The following is a 22,908-nucleotide window of genomic DNA, read 5'->3' on the forward strand; positions in this document are numbered from 1 at the left end:
AGCCAAAAGGCTTATTTTTTATGTCTGAGGAAATTCAAGCATAAGGTGAGTCAGGCTCTGGTGCATTTGGCTGGGGCATTTGGGACTCCATTCCAACAGCTTTCAGTGTGATTAGAAATGTAAATGGATACCTAAAGCTCTTCATATCACACTGGTGACATGCAAACTAGAATATTTCACAGTGCCCAAACAGAAAATTGAAATGTAGCACCAACACACACTTCTCCATTATGTCAGAAACAAATGTACTGAGGATATAAAGAGTTATGCAGTTGTATCTTTTTGCACCGACAGACACCTGACCCTTCAATTTTGACTTTGATTTTTCTGGTGCAATGATTGAACAATTTTGCCATTTGGGTGCACACTGAATAAACAATTGACAGGTACATCTTGACGTCCCTGTCAGATATGGATGTAAGGTTTCCTTATCTTTATTTAGGTATTTGTACCCTGCACACACTCCAGCCATCCCTTGGTACTCAGCGGCCTAGAATGTCAAAATCAGCACACTGTTTTACACTTTAAAGGAGAGTGGCAGATCAGAGACACTGAACACCCAAGGATCCTTCCTCCCTCAGTGAGCTAATTCACAGCCTTGGCTTCAGATACCACCTCTATGAGAAAGACATCCGCATCAAACTAGTTGTCCCTCAGGCATCTCTAACTCAAACATGTCAAACAGAATGTATTGCTCCCCAAACTGCTTCCTCCACCTGTCTTATTTCTGTTAATCACACCATGAGTCTCTCACAGGCTCTTGTTCAAAACCTGGCAATTTCTCCCTTACAGACGCTCTGTCCCTGATCCATTTGTCTCATGCAAAACAATACCTGTGGAGTATCTCTAATGTTCCAGCTCCTTTGGCTGTCACCCGCATCCTTCCCTTCCTTTGCATCTTCCCAGGCTGTGCCTGCCTGCCAGCCTCAACACCTCCACCTGGAATATGCCCAAGTTCCATATCCCCCACCACCTCCAGCTCTCTTGATGCAGTAGCCTTCCTAAAAGCACATCTTTGATTATGCCACAACTCTGCATTAAAACCTTGATTGGAGTACCAAAAGCAACATTGGTTTATTTCCATGATTTTCTGTGTGCAATTCCCTCTGGCAGTTATGTTCTTACCTACTTTGTACACCTGGAAAACTCCTCTTCATTTGTCAATACCCTGCTCAGCTGTTACCTATGATGTTTTCCTAACACACACATACATATGTACATCTCAGATGGAGTTAATCACTCCCTTCTTTGTGTGACTTTTGTGTCTTCCATAGTGTTCATGTGAAATAATACTCTTTATTGTAACGGATACCTCTCTGGAGAACAATGGGTAAAGCCTACAGGTCAAGAGCATCCCACTGGGTTCTGAAGCCAGACTGCCAGGGCTTTATTTTGGCTCCCCCAAAACTGACAGACCTTGGACAAATTACTTCTCCTGTGTTTCACCTCCTCATGTGTAAAATGGGGATAACAGTGGACCCACTTAGTGGACCCACTAAGTGGACCACTTAGAGTTGTTGGAAGAATTAAATGAATTAATATATATAAAATGGTTAAACACAGTGCCTGTCAGAGTAAATGATCCATACGTGTCCATTGTTGCCTCCAGAACTGACAAAGTGTTTGGCAGAAGGACCTCAGTAAGGATTACTGAATGGCTTCATTGGGATACAGTCTTCATCATCCATCCGCAACTCACGTTTGCAGCTCTATTTCAACCTCTCACCTACATAAATCCTGTGTTATCATCAAACACACTATTCCCCTTTCCCTCTTCCACTCTTATTCCTTCACACATACTGTTTTGCATAGAAGAAATATTTTTTTCTCCATCTTCCTCCCTCCTTCCTATCTCTGGTAGATCTCAAATCTGTCTACCAAAATAATACAGATTTCAGGATGTTGATGCCTGGAGATTGTGATTATGTAGGTCTAGGTGGATCCCTGGAAACCTCCAAGTTTAAGAAGTTCACCAAAGGATTTTAATGTGCAAATAGGTATACAAAATATTCCTTGAATAGCGCAGACACCCAACAAGTGTTTGAGGAATGAAACTCCCTCACTTTTTTCGGTACCGCCATGGATGCTTAGACAAACTTCTTTCCTATTTCCAAACAGATGCCCTCATTTGTAAGTGCTGCAGTTCCCAAGGCCAAGAGAAGTCTGTGAACACTCAGTGAGTGAGCAGACAACACAATCTGCTTTTATATATTGGCTCATTTTGCCTTTGTCATATCTCTACCTTTACCTGGTGTCCCTAGAATACTACCCCACATAAAGTCAGAGAGAAGCTTGGGCATTTTTCTTTAAATTCACATATAAGAAATTTACTTCAGGCAGCTCCACAAAAAAATGAAAAAAATCAAAATAAGGAACCACACCAAGGAAAAACATGGTATTCAGGAAACAGTAGTTTCAATTATATCCCTCACAACATTAAATGTGAATGGATTAAATGATCCAACCCAAACAATACAATTCAGACTGTCAGACTGGATTGAAAAACAAGATTCGACTATGAGTTATTCATACAAGATACACTTTATTTTTTCTTTGTCTTTTGTTATATTTTATTATTATTTTTTAACTGACAAAAGGTATGCGTATTTATGGTCTATGGCATGATGTTTTGAAATACGTAGTCACTGTGGTATGGCTAAGAACTAACTAACATATGCATTACCTCACATACTTATATTTAAAAGGGACAACCAAAGTAAATATTCTCTATCATGTTTCTGATATGAAGACATTGAAAACGTCTAGAAATTCCACTGATTAGTGTTAGAACTCTGCTCTAGCAATCCTCATTCTCTTCTTCTCCACCCCACTGCTTAACCCACAAAAGTCAACTTCTAGAAGGTTCAAAATATTTAACTTGGCTCCATGTCCTCCGGGAAGCACCCCAGGCCTTCCCCCGGTATTCTCTCCCTCCCTCCCAGGCCATTCTTCTGTACTCCAACACATGCCTAATGTTAGTGCACTTACAGTTCCTGACACTGTAAACCATGTCTCTACCTTGAAAGTGAACTCCTCTAAAGCAGGGAAGGATCCCTCATCATTATTCCGGGCACCAGTACTCAGTAATCATCTAATATATATTTCTATTAAAAACTAGTGAGAAATGAAAGCCCTCCAGCCCAGAGGTTCTCAACCTTTTAATTACCAGAGGTGCCTTGTATCATTTCTTTTTAAGTTTGTCTAGAATAGTGTTTTAATAATTTATTTGTATTCCCACTTTATTAAACTCTGAACACATCAAACTACCAATCAGAGCTGTGAGAAAATTAGTGCTACCTAACTAAATTGCTATGAATTCCATGCAAAGGGGGAAAAAAAACAAAAAAAAAAACAAAACACTGATGTTTTAGTTAGCGTGTGTATCAACATTTTAATAAAATTGAGTTATTTTCTGAAATAATTTTAAAAACCTAAAACTGTCAAACAAATTAGCATAAAGAAAAATGACTGTCTTTCACACATCTAGTGAGAGGGCAATTTAACTGTATGTATCCAGGGCCTTGAAAATGTTCATCTTTGGCCCAGTAATTCTAGCCTGAAGAATTCTATCTTCAGGAAATATAAAATACAAAAATATATAAAAATGTGTTTTCTATACAAAACATGTTATTTAAGAGTACTTTATAATAGTGAAAAGTGGGAAACAATCTAGATATCAGTGACTTGGGACTGGTTTAAAAAAAGTTATGCAACAGCCAAACAATGGGAAACAATGAAGCTCATGAAAATGACATTTACGCAGAAGTTTTTAAAACATAATAATATATTTAAGTGATAATGTTAAGTTAACAGACCAGAATATAAAATTGCCCACACAGTACAACCTCAACTGCACACAAAATATTATTTGCTCTTTTTAAAAAAAGACACATCCACTAAAATTTCAAGAGTGTTTCTGCGTAGAGGTATTATGGGTGAATTCTCCATCTTGATCTTAATCATTCTCTGTGTTTTCAAAATGTTAAGCCAAAAGCACAGTACTTTTATAATTTTAAAAAAATGTCAAAAAGTTAAGACACAAATCTGCTGAAGGACTCATTACTTCCATGTCCAAACAACAACTTTCAAGAGATGGATTCAGAGATCTGTGCAGGAATTCTAAACGATAGACTAAAACATCTCACATTTTTTAATACATCCCTACATCCCTAATAGCCTTTTTTTTCTTCTTTTTTTGAGACAGACTCACTCTGTTGCCCAGGCTGGAGTGCAGTGGCATGATCTCAGCTCACTGCAACCTCTGCCTCCCGGGTTCAAGCAATTCTCCTGCCTCAGCCTCCAGAATAGCTGGAATTACAGGTGCCCACCACCACACCCAGCTAATTTTTGTATTTTTAGTAGAGACAGGATTTCGCCATGTTGGCCAGGCTGGTCTCAAACTCCTGACCTCAGGTGATCCGACTGCCTCGGCCTCCCAAAGTGCTGGGATTAGAAGTGTGAGCCACCGTGCTTGGCCCCTAACAGTTTTTCAACCTATTCTGCTGAAGAATATCAAGAATGAAAACAAATAATCTGTACCTACTAACAACTCTCTCCATCATGCGATCAAACTATAATTCAATATCCAGACACTTGAGCTGCCTATATTGCCAGACATGACTTCCAAAAGCTCTTAGAACAGAAATAAGAAAGTTCTTCTCTTTAGAGCAACTCCAAGTACATCCCCCAGAGCAACGGGTGCAGTGTGCCAACCATTTAAAAAAGGAAGATTACAAAGTTCCTTTTTGAAAAGTTCAACAATTATTTGGCTCCTGCAACCCACTTTCACTGCTATTCCCACTTTCGGTGTCATAATAGGTGACATGCTGTTCCCGACAGAATGATAGACCACTGTGCTTTGAAGGCTACTGACATTGGTGTGTTTCTTTTGGTAAATAAATGACCCTGAAAATTATCGATAGCATACATTTCTGACCAGAACTCTCCTTTTCTGTAGGGGACCATATGGATTGATAAAAAGGCTACGGGCTTTTTGGTCAACAGAACTAGTTTTCTGTCTCACCTCTGCCACTCACCAGCCTCATGATCTTGGTAAGCTAACATCCCTAAGCCTCAGCTTCCTGTAAAATAGGGATAATAATAATACCCCCCTAAAGAGTTGCTGTGAGAATTCACTAAGCTAGTAGATTTAAAGCATCCAGCACAGTATATGGCACATACCACGTGTTCTAAATGACAGCTTCAGTATTTTAACTGAATTTCATGCTGAAGTTCCTAACAAAGGCCCCTTAATAAGAGGAGAATCTAGCCAAAACCTCAGAAAGCCATAACATAGAATTTGGCCTTTAACTTGATCATTTAGAACGAGGGGACTAAAGCCTATGGAGTTTTGGAGTTGTGAATTCACAGATCAGCCTCACCCACTTGTTGGACAAGCGACTTAATCCCTGTCAACACACGTTCCTTCCACATAGAATCAAAGAATAGTAATTACAGTTGATGTGAGGAGTAAAAAAAAAAAAAAAAAAAAAAAAGCCCATGTTAAGTGTCTGCCACATTGCAAGTGATTAAAATATTGTGGCTCTTCTTACCATATATTTAATGTTACATCAACTTGCCAATGTTTCATTTCATCAGTGTCAATCGGTTGAGTCCAGAAAAACAGGGAAAATAAATAAATCTCAAAACACAGACAGCCAGTCTGACCCTCAGTCAGTACTTACGTCGGCAGACCTTACAGCACTGGCCAGCAACGTGCACTGGGAGGGAGTCTGGGGAGCAGCTGAGAGGGGGACAGGACATCCTTCGGCATTCCACAGCACCACTCTGAGGAAGGAAGGACATGGAACATAATCTCAGAAGTATCCTTTGATAGCTCGTGTTTTGGAGATCATTCAAATCTCATCCCAGAAGCCTCATCAGGAAAACAGAAGCAGTATTAGAATTCCCAGTCCACTCTAGGACCACAAATAAAGTGTTTTCTCCAGCCCAAATGACCCGTACCACCTCAATTACTTTTCTGAAATACATCACTGGTTTCATCCTACCTGCCCATGTGTGCTAACTAGATTATGCAGAAAACAAAAAGTCTGTTTTTATAAGAACATAAATAACACATTTGCAGACCCTGTCAATCATTTCTGAGGCTCTAACAATCTGTTTTGTATTTTCCTAGACAAACAATGGCATTCTTCGGATATTTATCAAGTAATTTCAACTGGACAGGGATTACATACTAATTTTTGGAGGGGGATGTTGTAATTCACTGAAACAGATGAAGGGATATACAAATAATGGATATCCTGACAGTGACAGTGAGTCAGGGAGGAAATGCCTTGCAATTATTTGAAACAGGTGATGGATACACTTTGTAAAAGACAATAAAAACATGTAGAGAATAATTAAACTCCCCTTTTAAAGTTATTCTGGTTGTGAATAAGGATAACCATTAGGCTGTTTGAAAATCAAAGGAGTCCCTTCTTTCCACTATATCCCAACCTTCAAACTCTAAACATTGTATATTAAATCAAATTAGAGTGTGTTGGCAAGGGAAAGCAGATTTCAATTTCCAAGTATTTGTGTAAGACATGACACTTTTCCAGCATTGCTTCACAATTGCTCGTATGGCTAGTGGGTGCTAGGTAAAAACCTAAAAATTCTTAGAGTTAACATTATTTATTAAAGAACAAGGTTACACTCTAATTATCAAACTTGTCCCCTTAAAACTGTTTTTACTGTATTTATTTACAAAGAGGCTTACTTTGCAAGTGCAGTTCCTGCAATGGTCACCATCTACCCAAGAGTCTTGATCTCGATAGAGCAGTCCACTCACTTGACAAGTCTTCTCACAATGACAGTTTTCCAATTGACTAAGTCTTGTCTCTGCATAATTTAGCTGCAAACAAGAGTTACTGAATGTAATTTCTGTAATTCAATTGCATCATCCTAACAAAGCTAATAGCAACAAGAAAAAAAATCCTTCTGAGAAGAGAAAAAAATGCTCAGAGCAGTTCACTGATTCTTAGCATCATCTGTTTTTTGGGTTTTTTTATTTTTTTTACACAAGGTGGAATCACTCTAAATTGAAGACATATTGGCTATCATGGTCTAATGAATACCAAATGAGACATTAAACTGTATCTCAGGAACCTCATGGGTGTTCACAAATGTGTGTGCTTTCCATTCAAGCCCACACAAAAACACTCATAATGAATGTGTTCTCAAGGACTCATTATGATGTTTACAGTTGATCTAATCAGGAACTCCGAGGCACTTACATTTATCTCCCACTATCCTCTCTATGTTCTTCACACACTTAACTAGAATGTCATGGTTTACAAACTAGGAAGTCACTGCCTTCTGTCTGATGAACAATTCTGGAGAGCTGGGGCCAGAAAAAAAGAAAAGTCATAAGCGAATCCCCCAACAGAACGCCCCAGGAATTCACTTTTGTGCTTAGAAGAAGGTCAGGAAAAGTAACCAAACCCCCAGGTAAGATCAGAATTTTGTAAAATAACCTTTTTTATTTTTCTAGGCCACCCAGTCATTGCCAATAATCACAGAGCCTTAGACTGTCTCGCTGGAAAGGGATTATAAAGCTTGAATATCCTCACAAGAAACCTCAAGTGATTATCTAGCCTTTGCACATCTCCAGTGGAGGAACATGTATCATCTTCCAAGGAAAGCCACTTTTCTCAGTTAGCTCTCAATGTTTGAAACATTTTTCATGGTTTTGGCTGTGAAATCTTTTTTTTTTCCTGCCATACCTAGGTTTTCATTGTAGTCCATCCTGAGCAAACCTAATCTTCATGCATTTGAGGTTATCCTGTTGTCCTGACCACACTTGGCGCCACCAGGTTCCCTTAACAGCTCCTCATGATATGATTCCAAGCCTCTCTTCTGATCACTTTTCATATAGCCTACTCCAGTTTACCTTCAAAAATATGGTGCAAAAAACCCTAAATACAGCACTTTGATATGATCTGTCTACTGTCACATCTACACAAAAGAGTAACTCAACCTAGTAGTGATATTACTCTCCCTTTCCTTTCCCTTACATAGAGACCACCATGATTGAAAAACAAATATCATTTCCTAGAAAATTATCTGAGTTTCTCTTTTCCTTCTCAATCGTGTTTCTCCTTTCATGTCTTAAGTACTTTCCCCATACAGGAGATCAATCCAACCTTTGATCTAAGATTATTTTGAGCCACTATTTTAGACATAATAGATAAACCTAGGGAATGACTTCCGTCTTTCTACACTAACTGTGGTTCCATTTCATACACCTTCCTCTGACTTACTCATACCAGAACTACTCTCTGGAAATGGAATCCACATGTAATTCTAACCTTTGTTTTTGTCATTTATTTCATCCTCTTCCTCCAAGCTTTTGGAATTTCTCAAGAAAACTTACCCCTTGTCTGCCTTTTGTGGGTGGTAGCAAAGGGTAGAAAAAACAACAAATAGGATATTAGACCAACCACCATGCACCATGAGCAGCCCCTAAAGAACTAAGAGTTGACACTGCCTGAAATATTAGCTTCCTATCACTCCTTCTAATATTCATGATCTTCTAAAAATCTATGTTTCATTTAAAACTCCAGCCTAGGTCAGGTGCAGTGACTCACACCTACAATCCCAGCACTTTGGGAGGCCAAGATGAGCAGATGACCCAAGGTCAGGAGTTCGAGACCAGCCTGGCCAACATGGTGAAACCGTCTCCACTACAAATACAAAAAAAAAAAAAGCCGGGTGTGGTGGTGGGTACCACCAGCTACTCTGGAGGCTGAGACATGAGAATCTCTTAAACCTGGGAGGCAGAGGTTGCAGCAGGCCAAGATCACGCCAGTGCACTCCAGCCTGGGCAACAGAGCGATACTCCATCTCAATAAATAAATAAATTAATACAACAAAACTCCAGCCTAATCATAGAGTTTATAGAATCTATGATAATTAAGTTATTTGGCAACGCTTTAGGAAACGGATAAAATACACTGCTGAGTTTGGTGATACTCTTGGACACTGAGGGATGATGGCATATGGTTTGGCCACTTGCAGATACCAAAATCTGAAAATGTTCAAGTCCTTTATATAAAATAGTATAGTTTGCATATAACGTATGCACATCCTTCTATACACTTTAAGTCATCTCTAGATAACTTATAATAACTAATACAATGTCTAAACATCAATTCATTCACATGGATTCAATGCAGTACTCAGTACATGGAAAATTCAAGTTTTACTCTCTGTAACTTTTTGGAATTTTTTTCTGAATATTGTTGGTCCACGGTTGGTTGAATCCACAGATGTGGAACCTCAATAAAAAGAAAGTGACAACTTATCACTTATCTTTACTTCATTTCTATAGCTCCAGTAGTTCCTACACAAGGCAGTAACAGATATATGACCTTGGATTGAACAACAGAGGTGAACCAGATCTGCATTCCTCCTAAAAGGGTCTCAGAATTGTGTACCTTTGTGAGAGGACCCATACGTGCCTTACTCTGAAAATCTGGAACAATTCTGGTGTCTATATAACTCCAAGAACGGAACTTCTTAAGGACTAAATGGCCCAAAAGGCAACTCTATATCTATCTGAGCTTTCTTAAAATCCAGGAGCTTGCCTAAGGGAAATAGTGGCAATTTCTAGCACTGTCCCACAAAGCTGAGCTATGCTCACCTACAAAACTCAATTCCAAAGAAAGTGTCAGTTTTAATATAATGAATGCTATTCTCAAGGCTGATTTTGTTTCCCTTCTGAATGTGGTTTTTATTTTTAATATTTGTAGCCTTTTCTGACAACATTGAAAAGTCCTATTGTCTGTAATAATAAGAGCACACCAAATAGACACAAAGGCAAAGGGATGTTAAGGCAAAAAGCTAATTTTTCAGAGACTTCATGTAACCTCTTGCCTTCCCTTTTACTCCTGCTAAATCCTAAAACAGCAATAAAGGAGACAAACAACTGTGAATCAAAAAATGAATTACATTTTCTGTCACTGGTATTAGCATGATGAATTTATACACATTCATTTTCAAAAGCTATTTCTATACTACCTGCCACTTTCTCTAAGATTGTCTGCAGATTCAAAATAGATATGGTATCACATCTATATCTCTATTCTGTCTTCCTTTTGTTTATGCATTTATCTAAGCAACCGTGGACCAAATCATTTATTCTGAACTCTGCATAATGAAAGATAGAGAGCAGAGGCCTTTTTTATCATCGGAGGTCAATGAACAGATCTAAGTACATTAGTCATGTGGTGGATTGCTTCTTTTCTTTGAAATACCATTTATTTGGCATTTGCTATATGAAAGGAAAAAAGAGCTTCTATTGTTAAACATTTAAGCTTAATTGAAAAATCAGTATTGAATTCCTCAAAACAATGAAAGTCTCAAAATAAAAGATGTCACAAGCTTAAATGCCACTACAAGTGTCGCTTGATTTGCATACATAGATTTGTCAAATATTTAAACAGAAGTAATCAAGAAAGTCCCAGTCTTCAGTATCTCTTCTTTCTGAGCTTGAAGTCAGAACGGGATCACAGTGCAGTTGGGATCTGATAGCAGGACAGAGTCCGACCCTATCACAATGTTCCCAGCAGGTAGGTAGTTCCCACAATGTCAAAACCACCTGAGAGAACCTTCAGAATAAGCCAGGGGAGTGGCTGATGCTTGTAGATCACTAAGGGAAATGTAGGAGGACAAAAAACTTTTATTACTTGAGGTAGCAGCCCCATCTCTTCTCTGCCTTATAAAAAGTATAGTTTTGCCAAAATGCCAGAATTCCTCAAGAGAGCTCTTATCTACCCTGACCTCTGTCACCTGAATGTCAGTGCAGGCTGCTCCCATGATCAAGCAAGGGCACAGTCACTTGCCAGCATGCCTAATCCTAAAAGGAGAAAAGGATCAATGAGCTCTCCTACACAGACCCCTGGGCTGATCTGGTATCTACATCTGTTTGGTTCTGACTTTGACTACCAATTCCTCTCTAGCTTATACACGGAGCTTCCTCTCTGGAAGGGCTCCAGAGTTTCCACCTTGACCCAAGAGGAAGGACTTCCTGCTGTTTTCCAGGACTCCTAGACTAGGGTCTTGACAGCAACGCACAGGCTCTACCAGACTTTGTGATTTCAAGTCATTGGGGAAGATGTGCATTTTCTTAAGGACCATTTTCTCTAAGGAACCATCATCCCACCATGGTTGTCTATATTTTCTAGGTTTAAAGCTAAATGACAAGTTAATGGGTGCAGCACACCAGCATGGCACGTGTATACATATGTAACTAACATGCACATTGTGCACATGTACCCTAAAACTTAAAGTATAATAATAATAAAATAAAATAAAATAAAAAAGAGTATAAATAGCAGCAGCCACCACCTATTGAATGACATTTGTGTGCCATGCAACAAACCTCATTTTCCTGGGCTCACGGAATCTTTACAAGAGCAGGAATAATTGTCATCATTTTACATATGGGGAAACAGATGCTGAAACAAGTCGAATAACTTATTCAAAGCTATAAATATCCAAGGAAATCATAAAATAGAGACTCAGAATCATATCAGCCTGACTTTAAAGCCCATTCTCTATCTCCACTATGACCTATATGACTGTCTATCCATCTTAATCAGAACTGCTGGACAACTCAAATCAAAACTCCAAAAATTACCTCCAGCCCTATTAACTGAATTCTGCCACAATCGGCCTATTTAATTAAAAATAAAGACTGGGCCCAGATAAATTTAGTGCCACAGAATTCTTTTTGCATCTGCAAACCATATTCAACTTCAAGTTTGCCTGACATCTCCAGACTCCATCTCCTTCCATCTGCCAAAAGAGTGAGTTACATTTTTGTCTCCGCCAAGATGGCAGACTACATACCCTGAAGGACTTCACCAGCTGAACCAACTAAACTGCTGTATTCAGTATATAAATAAAAACTTTTGAAAACTGTCACAGAGCTAATAAAAAAGGAAGAAAGAAAGTCACAGAGGCCAAAACAAAGTGACTGCAGGGATCCCAGGAAATAAGTGAGCACCAAAGACAACAACATCCTGAAGATTTCTGATGAAATGTAGAGCCCTTGAGCTTCCACCCTGATGGTTGCACAGGATATAGGGGGACAGAGTTGGGGAAAATTATCTTCCCAAGATGGGTACCTTAAAGCAAATCCCTATATAAAGATTTGGCCTAACATGTGATGCCCTCAGTGTTAGAATGAACAAAAAGAAGGAGGTTTGCTCAAGGCATAGAAAGAAAACTTTCATGTTCAGACCTTGTCACCAGCTAGAAGGAAAAAAAAATCTTCCTTGAAAATCCTTAAAGAATCCTTTCCTGAGACTTCACCTGGCCTGTCCTAGGTCTGATTGAGCAATCTAGTTTAAAAATACTTAAGTAAATAATGTCAAATAATTTTCACTATTTCCAAGGAAAACAAGCAGTGCATAGCCAGAAGCATGCATTAAGAGACATTGTTCTTAAAAAAAAATAAAATAACACAATAAAAGAGACCTTGCTCTTGCCATAACCTTCTTCTCTGAAAAGTTACTACAAGTTCTATGTTCACACATTTCATTCCAAACAGGTATGATCTGAAAACTTCAGTTCAGCTCAATAAAATGATCAAACATTCCTTTCTCTTTTCCTTTCTTTTTATTTGCTCTTTCTTGGTAATATCTCCATCCTCCTGCCAGTGGATGGTGAGGGTTAGAAAGAGTAATAGTACTCCCTATTTATAGCTTTTATCTCTCTTCTTAACCCTCTCTTGTCAAACCATAAACTTTCTCAGCCATGATTCAACTTTCAGGATCTAACTACCTGAGTTTAGGTCCCAGCTCTGCCATCTACTCTCTTAGGAAAAGTTATCAGACCTTCCTGGACCTCAGTCGTCTCATCTGTAAAGCAGACTAATAAATTAAAGCAAGCTCAAAGGATTGTGGTAAAGATTAAAGTGACAGTGGATATAAAAGCTTAAGCATTTTAACTAATACATAGTAAATGCTTGTATTACTGACTTTTCAATTTCTTTTAGATCAATGGTTGACAAACTAAGGCCAGTGGACCAAATCTGGCCCTCTACTTACTTTTATATGTCCTATAAGCTAAGAATGGTTCTTATAGTTTTCAATAGTTATAATTTAAATTATTATACTTAAATGAACTAAGTCTACACATAACATCCTTGATTTTACCTCTTGGCTTGCAAGGCTCAAAATTTACTAGCTGGTCCTTTACAGAAAAAGTTTGCCAACGCTTATTCTAGATGATCATAGATTTCAAATTACACAGCAAAGATGGAAGTACTCAGTTTTCAAATTGTAATTCTACATACTATTTGGAAGGAACAGACCTAAAAATCTGCCAAAGTGCCAAAGGGAGGTTTAGAAGATGGATTAAACCATTTGCTGTTTGCAACTGCCCACAATTAAATACCTACCTCACAAAGGCCCATTTTACACAATAATGTTTTGAGAATAGAGCTCTCTGTGGCTCCTAGATGATGTGTGGCTAAAAAGAGAAAAATGACATTCTCTGCAATGGGAAAGAATGAGAAAGCAAACGACATCCTCGAAGCTGGAGAATGAAGAACCACAATCACCTGAGACAGAGTGGCATATTTCTTGTTCCAAAAATTTGGGAGCATGCTAAAATATAATTAACAGTATTGAGATCAAGCTGCTCCAGACAACAGGAAATAAAAGCCTCTCTATAACACAAGCTGGGAAGTTAAATAATCACCTGCGTTTCACATTCCCACTATACTCTGAAGTGAAAAGCTAATGCTTCAGATCTGAGCCTCAGTCTCAATCGTTTTCTTACAAAAGTTTTCCATCTCTCCTTTCTAGAAAAAAAGGGGCTTGGCTTAGCCAAAAACCCAGTTTGAAATAGAAACATTGTCTTCAGCAGCACAATCCATGGGTCCAAACTATAGCCTTATCTTGCAAACACTTACCTACCCACCAATTTTTTTGCACATGCCATGGCTGATGGTAGGGAGCAGTCTTAGCTGCAGGTACAATAGGATTAATGTATCATTTTCACTGTTATTAAAATTCTTCCTTTTGCAGAGTATAATGTCTCTTAGGCCCAACCTAATTCTTTCTTCGCCCTAGGCTGGAACTCATGTCCACGACTGATTGGTATCATAACAACAGCATTAGCCACATTTTCTATATTTTCAGTGTCTTTTTCAACAAGACTCAGGGCTTTTCATTATGAATATACACTTTATGAATATATATTAAAGCCCTTGGTTGTTTACACATTTGGCTCTGCCACTCAGTATGAACATATCTAGGGTAGAAAGTATGTCTTTTTCACTATTGCCTCTTTGTGCCTAACACAGTGCCCAGCAAACGGCAGGTCCTCAAAAGATGCTTGTTAAGTGGATGATGGAATGGAGAGGAGGAAAAGTGCAGAATTATGAAACCGAAGGTGTTGAAAGGCAAACTTTGCCTCCTTTGCTATTTAACTCAGGACCAGCCTTGAAATAAATTATACATTAAAAATGTAATATAATGCCTTCCTTTGACAGTAATCTGTTCCTAACAATAGCTATTTTGCCCCTTCTGATTATTGGCAATTATTCTTACATCCAAAATGCATTAGCTTATAAGAGCAGTGGCTCTGACCATAGATCATCTTACAGTGTTACTACTTTAATAGCCAATAGGCAAATTCCTTTTCCACTCCCACGGAATCTACAGTGATACATATTGCCTCTTGCTTCCAAACATTTTTCAAGTAAACATTATGATACAGCTTAATAGCATCAAAGACAGGAATGGTTATGTTTACTATTGGTAGTCCTATTTTGAGTAAGAATAAAACATTTTTGTAGTAACATATAGCAGATGCCAAGGCTAAAAATGTTTCCATTATAACATATCACTCCAAATTCCAGAAAGGACAGAAAAAGAAATGAAACATCACAAATGAAATTTAGATACCTACTTTTGCAGTCATCTTGGCCAAAAGCTCTTGTAAATCCATTATTCCTTGCACCAGGCTTAAGAAATCACTGCAGGTTGGGCAAGCTCAATAAAGAAAATATAAAATATATATATTTATATTGTGCTAATATAAGAAATAAAATTTTAAAACAGTAGATATGTGACTATGTAGAAGAGTTTTGGGGGTTTTTTTGGTTGATATTGCTTTGAAATTTGAGTGAAATCACAGAGGATTTCAGGTCTGGATCTTTTCCTATTTTAATAAGCAAAAAGAAAGGAACAGAAAAAGGCATTGTTAACTAAAAAGAAAGGCAACATGACATTTTAAAGTTAAAATTAAACTCTCATTTTTATAGGGAGGTAACTTAAAAAATGTGAAGTATCATAGAAGAAGAAAAAGTAAACTCTCATCCAGGTCAAGAATCTTAAGGAATAGTTTTTAAAAATATATATTAAACATATCTTTCTACATCCACCTATAGAAACTGCTAATGTAACCCTCTTCTTTTCAAATTTTAATTCAATAAATGATATGGGTTGGCTGCATCCCCACTCAAATCTCATCTTGAATTGTAGCTCCCATAATTTCCACATGTGGGAGGGACCCAGTTGGAAATAATTGAATCATGAAGGCAGTTACTCCCTTACTATTCTTATGGTAGTGAATAAGTCTCAGAAGATCTGATGGTTTTATAAGGGGTTTCACCTTTCACTTGGCTCTCATTCTCTTTGCCTGCCACCATGTAAGATGTGACTTTGCTCCTGTTTTGCCTTCCACTATGATTGTGAGGCCTCCCCATCCATGTGGAACTGTGAGTCAATTAAACCTCTTTCCTTTATAAATTACCCAGTCTCGGGTATGTCTTTATCAGCAGTGAGAAAACGGATTAATAAAATAAATGATACATATTTTTTTAAAGACACAGAATTATATAATGTAGATAATAAGTTCTCTTTCACTATCCCCAGCACCTCAGAAGTCAACACTGTAAACAATTTGGGTCTATCTTTCCAAATATGTTTCTCTGATATGATCAACAAGTTATATAATATATCACAATGCTTTAAGTTGCTACTTACTGCGATTTAGATTTGGACACTGTGTTATATATCCATTCGGCATAAAGATGATCTTCCCATCTTTGATGATCCCCTTGATAATAGAAGAGACAGGTGGCAATCAAGATTACAGTTACCAGCTCAAATGGCCCCTATGCAATCACATACTCTTGGCAGGTCAGATTATTTTTCAAAAAAATTGATTCATTCAAAGGGTGAGCTGGCCTTAGTACATACTGAACTACTCTAAAGCATCCTACTTTAGGAATCTTGAATTGTACATTTATGTGGAGAAAGCTCCAATTAGTTACCACTAGTTAACGCCAATTATAGATTATAACACCAAAGATACATCAGTAAAAAGTATTGATTCAATAAAAATTCTCCTTAATGCCCTAATCATCCTGGAATATTAAATATTGCTGATTTACAGGATTTTTTTAAAGTGGGAAGAAATATAACAGAAACATATTACACTAAAATTTTTCTACTGATTCATTGAGCCAAGGAAATAAAATTAGACATTGGGAAAATTCCATAACAATCCTTGTTCCTCAACTAATTGAGTAACATGAGTCTTTGTTGATGAGTCTTAAGACAAGAGTAAAAGGTGGTCTTTTAATTCTGTAATTCAGTCTGGAAGAATAGCTCAAATTTAAGAAAGTCATCAGGGCTGTCATGTCTCTATGAAAATATTGACTTGGCTTTTGAATTTTTCAAGTTGAATTTCAAGATTCTGTTGTTAGGGTTTTTTCTGATTTGATGGCAGAGATATTACAGAACAGATGGAAGATGTAGAAGCTGGTTCAGAATATTGAGCTTATTCTATAAATAAAATATAGGCTTAAGAGAGTGCTGCAAGTCTTTCAGAGGGAGTAACATTTAACATATATGTGCTCACCTTCTAAACAGCAGAAGGCAATCAGCAAATGCTGTTTTTGGCTTATTATTTCAAGAAAAAATATTAATTGGAAATATTAATAGAAATAACAGAATCACAGCACCTCTTCCACAGAATTATATGTTTATTAACCTCTTCCTCTTCAAAGATGATGCAGTGTTTGCGATTATGAGAGAAGACAGCCTCCCCATGGGGAAGAAGTTTCTGCCACTGCTCTTCAATATTAATTCATAATCTTTTGCAGAGGAATACTAGGGAGCAATTAATGGAGCACAATCTAAATGAATTAACTTCTCTCTAGGATGAAATTACTCAGTCTTTCAAAACAAATTAACTCTTTTGAGAGGCTATCACACCTTCAAGCACACGTGGCAATTTGAGACAAGCATGGATTAGAAGTCAGGGAACCTGGTTTCAAGTTCTGGATCTGTCTCTAGCTAACTGCGCAGACTTAGGCAATAAGTTAGCCACCTTCTATGGGCCCCAGTTGCTTCATCTGGAAAAGAAGTGCTAGATGAAAAAACTAAAGATCCACCCAGCACTCATGTTCTAGGTCAATGAAACAGGCCTCCAAACTGAAATTGTCACATTTTAGACATCTGTGCTTCCATTACTTTTCAAATAATAATAATAAAAGAATGTAAACAGACAAAACCATAGATTTCCATCTTATGGATTTCCTGGAACATGGAAAAATTCAGCGCTAAAACAGAGGCTCCTAGGCAAACCAGGACAGCTGGTGATGCAGAATTGGTGGAAGTATATGTACAGAAAAGGATCGGATCCATACCTGTTCATCAGAAGACCCTAGTTTATTTTTATTTTTATCATCCATGGAAAAGGGTACCCAGAATCCTGGAGCACATGTGTCATGGTGTTAAATCCCTTTCCAAAACCAAACTGAAAACTCATTTTAAAATAATACCCCATTCCACTAATCCTAAAGCAAAAAAATACAGCACACAGCAGTTTTCCTTTTCCTTTTCAAGTGACCTTACTCATTTTAGTGACATTATGATTTACAAATCACCTGCCCTCACACCTTTCCTCTATGTGCATTTCTCCTCACTTCCCTGTCTTTCCACTTTTAATCTCTGGTACCTGTGTGCGTATGTTACATAGATCATTAGGCGAAGGTCAATGATGTTGACTTGAACAAAAAACAGAAATAAAAGCTGACAGCTTCCCAATGCTCATTAACACAAAAACCCAAAGCACTTGGTATTTTTTATAAGGAAAGGTCATAGAGGTGAGCCCACATACTGGCATGAAAATGTGTTCTTACCAAATGAATCAAGATGGGAATGTTAATTTATTTGAATGGTTGTAAGTCAATGCTGGATTAAAAGAAAAGTGGTGATACCCTACAGATACCATTTATAATCTAAAGATGTCTGAGTGCATGTGTGTGTATGCATGTGACTACACATATTTATGTATATCGCAGCACCTTCCCCAGAATAAGAATCAGAAGGTCTGGTATTAAATTGCTATATGGACAATTTACTGCCAGGACATTTGCTGATAAAAGAAGCATTTGCTAAGCACGTAGTTTCCTTCATAAAACTACAAAAGAGATTTTATAATGTATAAAACTACAAAGGAGCTCAATCAGCCTTATTCCTCTCAAAAAAAAAAAAGTATATATATATATCATCTATGAGGATTTCCACAGATGAAAATGTGCCTTTCAGCACTACAACTTCTCCCAAAGGAGATAAGGGATAAAAAGACAAAATTTTTATTATTTCTCCTCATTTAACTCTAAATGTATCTACATTTAACTGAAAAATGCAACTCTATCTGGGCCTGTATTAGCTGACCTCATTTGATCTCCTTTTTTCAGACCTATGCTTTATTTCATATTATTCATTTTGGCAGTGTTTCTCAAACTTCAAGTTCCTGAGAATCACCTTGAGTATCTGCTTAACATTCAGATTCTTGCGTCAACCCAAAGGATCCTGTTTCAGTAGGATTGGAGTGAGCCCAGGAATATTCATTTTTTTAAAAAAACCTCTTCCAGATGATTCTGATGAATGGTAAAAGGACCTCACTTTGAAAAATTCTGCTCTATTGTCAACCATTTGCTTCTTTTGGAGCAAGAGGGTTTACTCATTAAAAGTTCACAATGGTTAAAATTATTGCATCCAACTCATATATAAATAGAGTAAAATCTTACTGATTTGGAACTGAATAAAACCCAACAGAATTACTAGATTGTATTATAAACACCATGAATGCAAAGATAATATATTTTCATCTTAGTATCCCCTGAAGTTCCTATTGTAGTAGATTTCACATAGTAAACACAATAAATATTCTAAAGCATCGAATTATTGAAAACTATGAATTATACAATACTGAACCACATAATTTTGAGCACAGTTAGGATCTGTGAAGATCATGTAGGGCATTAGTTTTTAATTTAGGGTATATATCAGAATTTTGGAAGAGGTTGAAAGAACAGTCATGACTATTTTGAAAACTGTCTTGAGGTCATTTTGATACTTTCCATAAGAACTACTTATCTAGGACCAGATTACCTGGTCATATGACCTATGAGAAATTTAAGGCTTTGATACTCTAAGTAGCTTTTCTAAAGGATACCTTAATCCTAGGCTATATACTACAGGGCTACTAACTCTTGAAAACCAAAAATAAAGTTCTAAGGCCCCCAACCATCTGAATGAACCCCCTTCTCTCCGCCAAGGGCATTCCAGAGTTAACCAGGAAGTCTAGTTCAGGCCATGATGAAAAGGAGTTGAACATGCTTCATTAAACCCCTCCAGCATTTACATCAACACAGACCTTAAGTCTAATGATACACATTTACAATATATTCTCCCTGAAGCCTGCTACTTAGAGGCTTCATCTGCATGATAAAAGCTTCTTCTCCACAACCCCTTATCAGAACCCAGACATTCCTTACTACTGATAATGCTTTCAACCAATAGCCAATCAGAAAAATTTTAAATCTACCTATGACCTGGAAGCCCCCACCCTTCTGGTTGTCCTACTCTTCCAGATCTAACCAATGTAAATCTTACATGTACTGATGGATGTATTATGTCTCCCTAAGATGTATAAAACAGGGTATACATGAGGACCACCTTGGGCACATGTCCTCAGGACCTCCTGAAGTTGTGTCATGGGTGCATCCTTAACCTTGGCAAAATAAACTTTTCTAAATTGATTGAGACTTGTTTATCATTAGCTAGAGACAGATTCAGACACTTTTTGATTAACACTCTAAAACCAGTGCTGGGTCACTACAATATGCTGTAGGTAAAAATATATCATTTAAGGGATCCCCTTAACATGAACTAACAACATGTTGCTACAAAGAGGTCTTGTTATCAAAATGAGATTTTATCTTAATTGCCTTAATAGATAGATACTAATCAAACATGCAAAACTATTTGTATTAGATAAAAATAATTTGCTAAGACAGTTTTTCAGTGCTAGAAAACAGAAGTCTTTTTAGGTAGCCTAATATTCCTCCCCTCCTCCCCCCGCCCCCCGTAATCTTATTTACAGTATTAATTTGCTAAACAATCCATTTTCTTATTGTTAGTGTAATGATGAACTTCAGCTGATCTGAGGCCCTAAATAAATCCCTAAGGTGCAGAGCCCAAAATTAATAAGCTTTTACTATTAGTACGGATGGACGGCAGAAAAATTGATTTTTTTTCCTGTTGTTTAATCCACCTGTTGCCACACTGTACCTCCTGCTGTCAGCTCACCATGCACTGAAAAATAAATTTGCACCAGGTACATTGTATATTATGGATTTTTAATGTTTAGGGAACTAATGCCCATTATTTCTATTATTCCTAGAACGTTTCTCATTTTGCATTAAGAAATATAGAAAGATGCAATTAAAAAATTAGAAAATTATCCAATTAGGTCCCTCTTGTGTATGCAATAACTAAGATTAAGCAGCTCTTCTAAACATGCAAAGCTTTCTGATACAAATGAAAGCAGCTTCACCACCAAATGCTAATTCTTTTTTAATGCTCTTATTTCCCTGCAGATCTCTGTTTACATTGAAGAAAATGGTTCTATTTTTTTGTATGCTAAAATACTGAAACAAATTGCTTTGAAAGAGAGAGGAAAAAGGGGTGGGAGAGTTTCCTGCTGGGCATGTAAATATATGGATGAAGATGTGTTCTGTTTATAAACTGGCAGGGACTCAAGCTTTGGAAACAGGCTAACAAAAAGTAGGACCTGGGAAACTCACAGGGAGGGTTTTCAAAATGCAACCAATCATGTACTTCTGCCCTGAAGACGTTAATAAAATATTCCAGCATGCAAAACCGCCAAGAAAGACACTTTTCGATCAATAAAAACTGTCAGCTCATTAGCATATCATTAGCTGTCCTGCTGTTTCCAAAGTCTTAATGCACAGAAATATTAATCTTCAAATGTGTAAGATTCCCCAGTTCTGTGACTTTGACTTTCTGCATGAAAGGAAAAATAAGAATTAAAGACGGGAGGAATCCAATATAGCTTCTTTTTCAATGTGCCTATAAACATATGTTTACCATCTGTGGAATTATGGGAAGCAGCTGAGGTAAACACAACAGCTGTGGAATTTTTAAAAAGTTGTTATCAATTTCACTTCCCAGTGATACCTCAGCTGTTAGAGGAGACAGTGATGTCCAGGTAAGGGAAAGCTTTCAGACCCAAGTTCACCAGACAGACACAGAGACAGAGAAACAAAGACAGGAGAGCCTTGGCCTCTGTGAAAGGCTTTGGAATGAAAAGTCTCCCTGAGGCCTCAACTATTTAGAAATTGTCAGAACACTCAACCCCTGAAGCATCCTTACAACTTACTTCGGTTCACCTCGGCTCATTTTTTTATTTTTCACCCTCTGAAATTGTAACAGCATAATCAGCTTAGAATGCATCAAAGGGAAATTGAGTGGGTAGTCAACCATCCTGATAATGAAAATCTATGACAATCAGAAGATTCAGATAAGCCTATCACTACTGGTCAGCTTTTCTCAAATGGATGCTGTTTTGAAGTGAAGAAATTCCCAGCTTGTGTTCTGTGTCTGAGACAGGAATTACCTAATGCTAGAGGCTTATGTACCAGGCACCAAGCAAGTGATTCCATCCTCTGCTATTTAATCAGCAGCACTTTTTTTGCACTACCCACAAGGATCCACAAGGGTCCAGAAATTAGGTTTGACAAGTGAGGAGCTTTTACTTTGCATATAAAGCAACATAATAATATTTAAAATAGAGAATAATGTTATTTTAACCTGAAAGCACATCATAAGCATTTTTAGTTCTGGAGCAATTCAGCAGATGTGGTTGTTGAATCCATGAGGCAGCATGTACAAGATAAATATTAAAAGCCTGGAGCTATGCTGAGTCTCACCTGAGAAGTGGCTGCCTCTTTTTCAGGGAGATTTTTGTAGTGTTGAATTGATCAAGAGGTAATTTCTGTAATGAGACACTGACATATTTCCCCTACCCCAGCAATTTCTTCTCATAAAAGGATGGCCAGAAGCACTGCCTGGCATCCAGGATTCTAAGGAGAAGATGAGTTTTGAAAGCTGCCCCATGGAAAGTATCTTTGTAATAAGCCATTCCCTGAAGCCGCCCCTATTAGGAAGCAAGAAGAACCGCCTTGCTCTCTAGGAAGATGGGCTGTGTGAAACTGCCATCGCCTTTTGACGTTTCCACTGGGATCACCTATTCTTTGAAGCTGGAAACCCAGAAAAAGACAAATTCTGTCTCCTGGTGGTACTTGGTGTAGTTGAATATCATGTCTCCTTAATCAACACAGTGGTAACTGTGACAGGGTAAGCCCTTAATAAATATTTGTTGAATGAAGGAGCAAAGACTTTGAAATCATAAAGAACTGAGTCTAAATCCCATTTCCATCACTTCTGGGCTATATAAGGTTGGCAACTTCCTTAATCTCTGAGTCCAATTGCCTGACCTATACAATGGGGATAAAAATCACTAACTTAGTAGGATTTCTCTGAAGGTGAAATGTAATTAACTGAG

General features: G+C 37.6%; 1 protein-coding gene across 1 annotated transcript in view; it reads right to left on the reverse strand.

Moving 5' to 3' along the window:
* Window positions 1-22,908, reverse strand: part of LOC129008626 (protein kinase C-binding protein NELL1-like) — a 462,105-nt gene that overhangs the window by 184,268 nt on the left and 254,929 nt on the right. The window contains exons 6-9 of the mRNA XM_054441007.2: window positions 16,008-16,080; window positions 14,929-15,011; window positions 6,722-6,856; window positions 5,685-5,787 (exon numbers count right to left, since the gene is read on the reverse strand). Coding sequence (XP_054296982.2) covers window positions 5,685-5,787; window positions 6,722-6,856; window positions 14,929-15,011; window positions 16,008-16,080 — 394 coding nt within the window. The remainder of the gene's footprint in view (window positions 1-5,684; window positions 5,788-6,721; window positions 6,857-14,928; window positions 15,012-16,007; window positions 16,081-22,908) is intronic.

Source organism: Pongo pygmaeus, chromosome 9 (assembly GCF_028885625.2).
Source record: "Pongo pygmaeus isolate AG05252 chromosome 9, NHGRI_mPonPyg2-v2.0_pri, whole genome shotgun sequence".
Classification (NCBI taxonomy): Eukaryota; Metazoa; Chordata; class Mammalia; order Primates; family Hominidae; genus Pongo; species Pongo pygmaeus.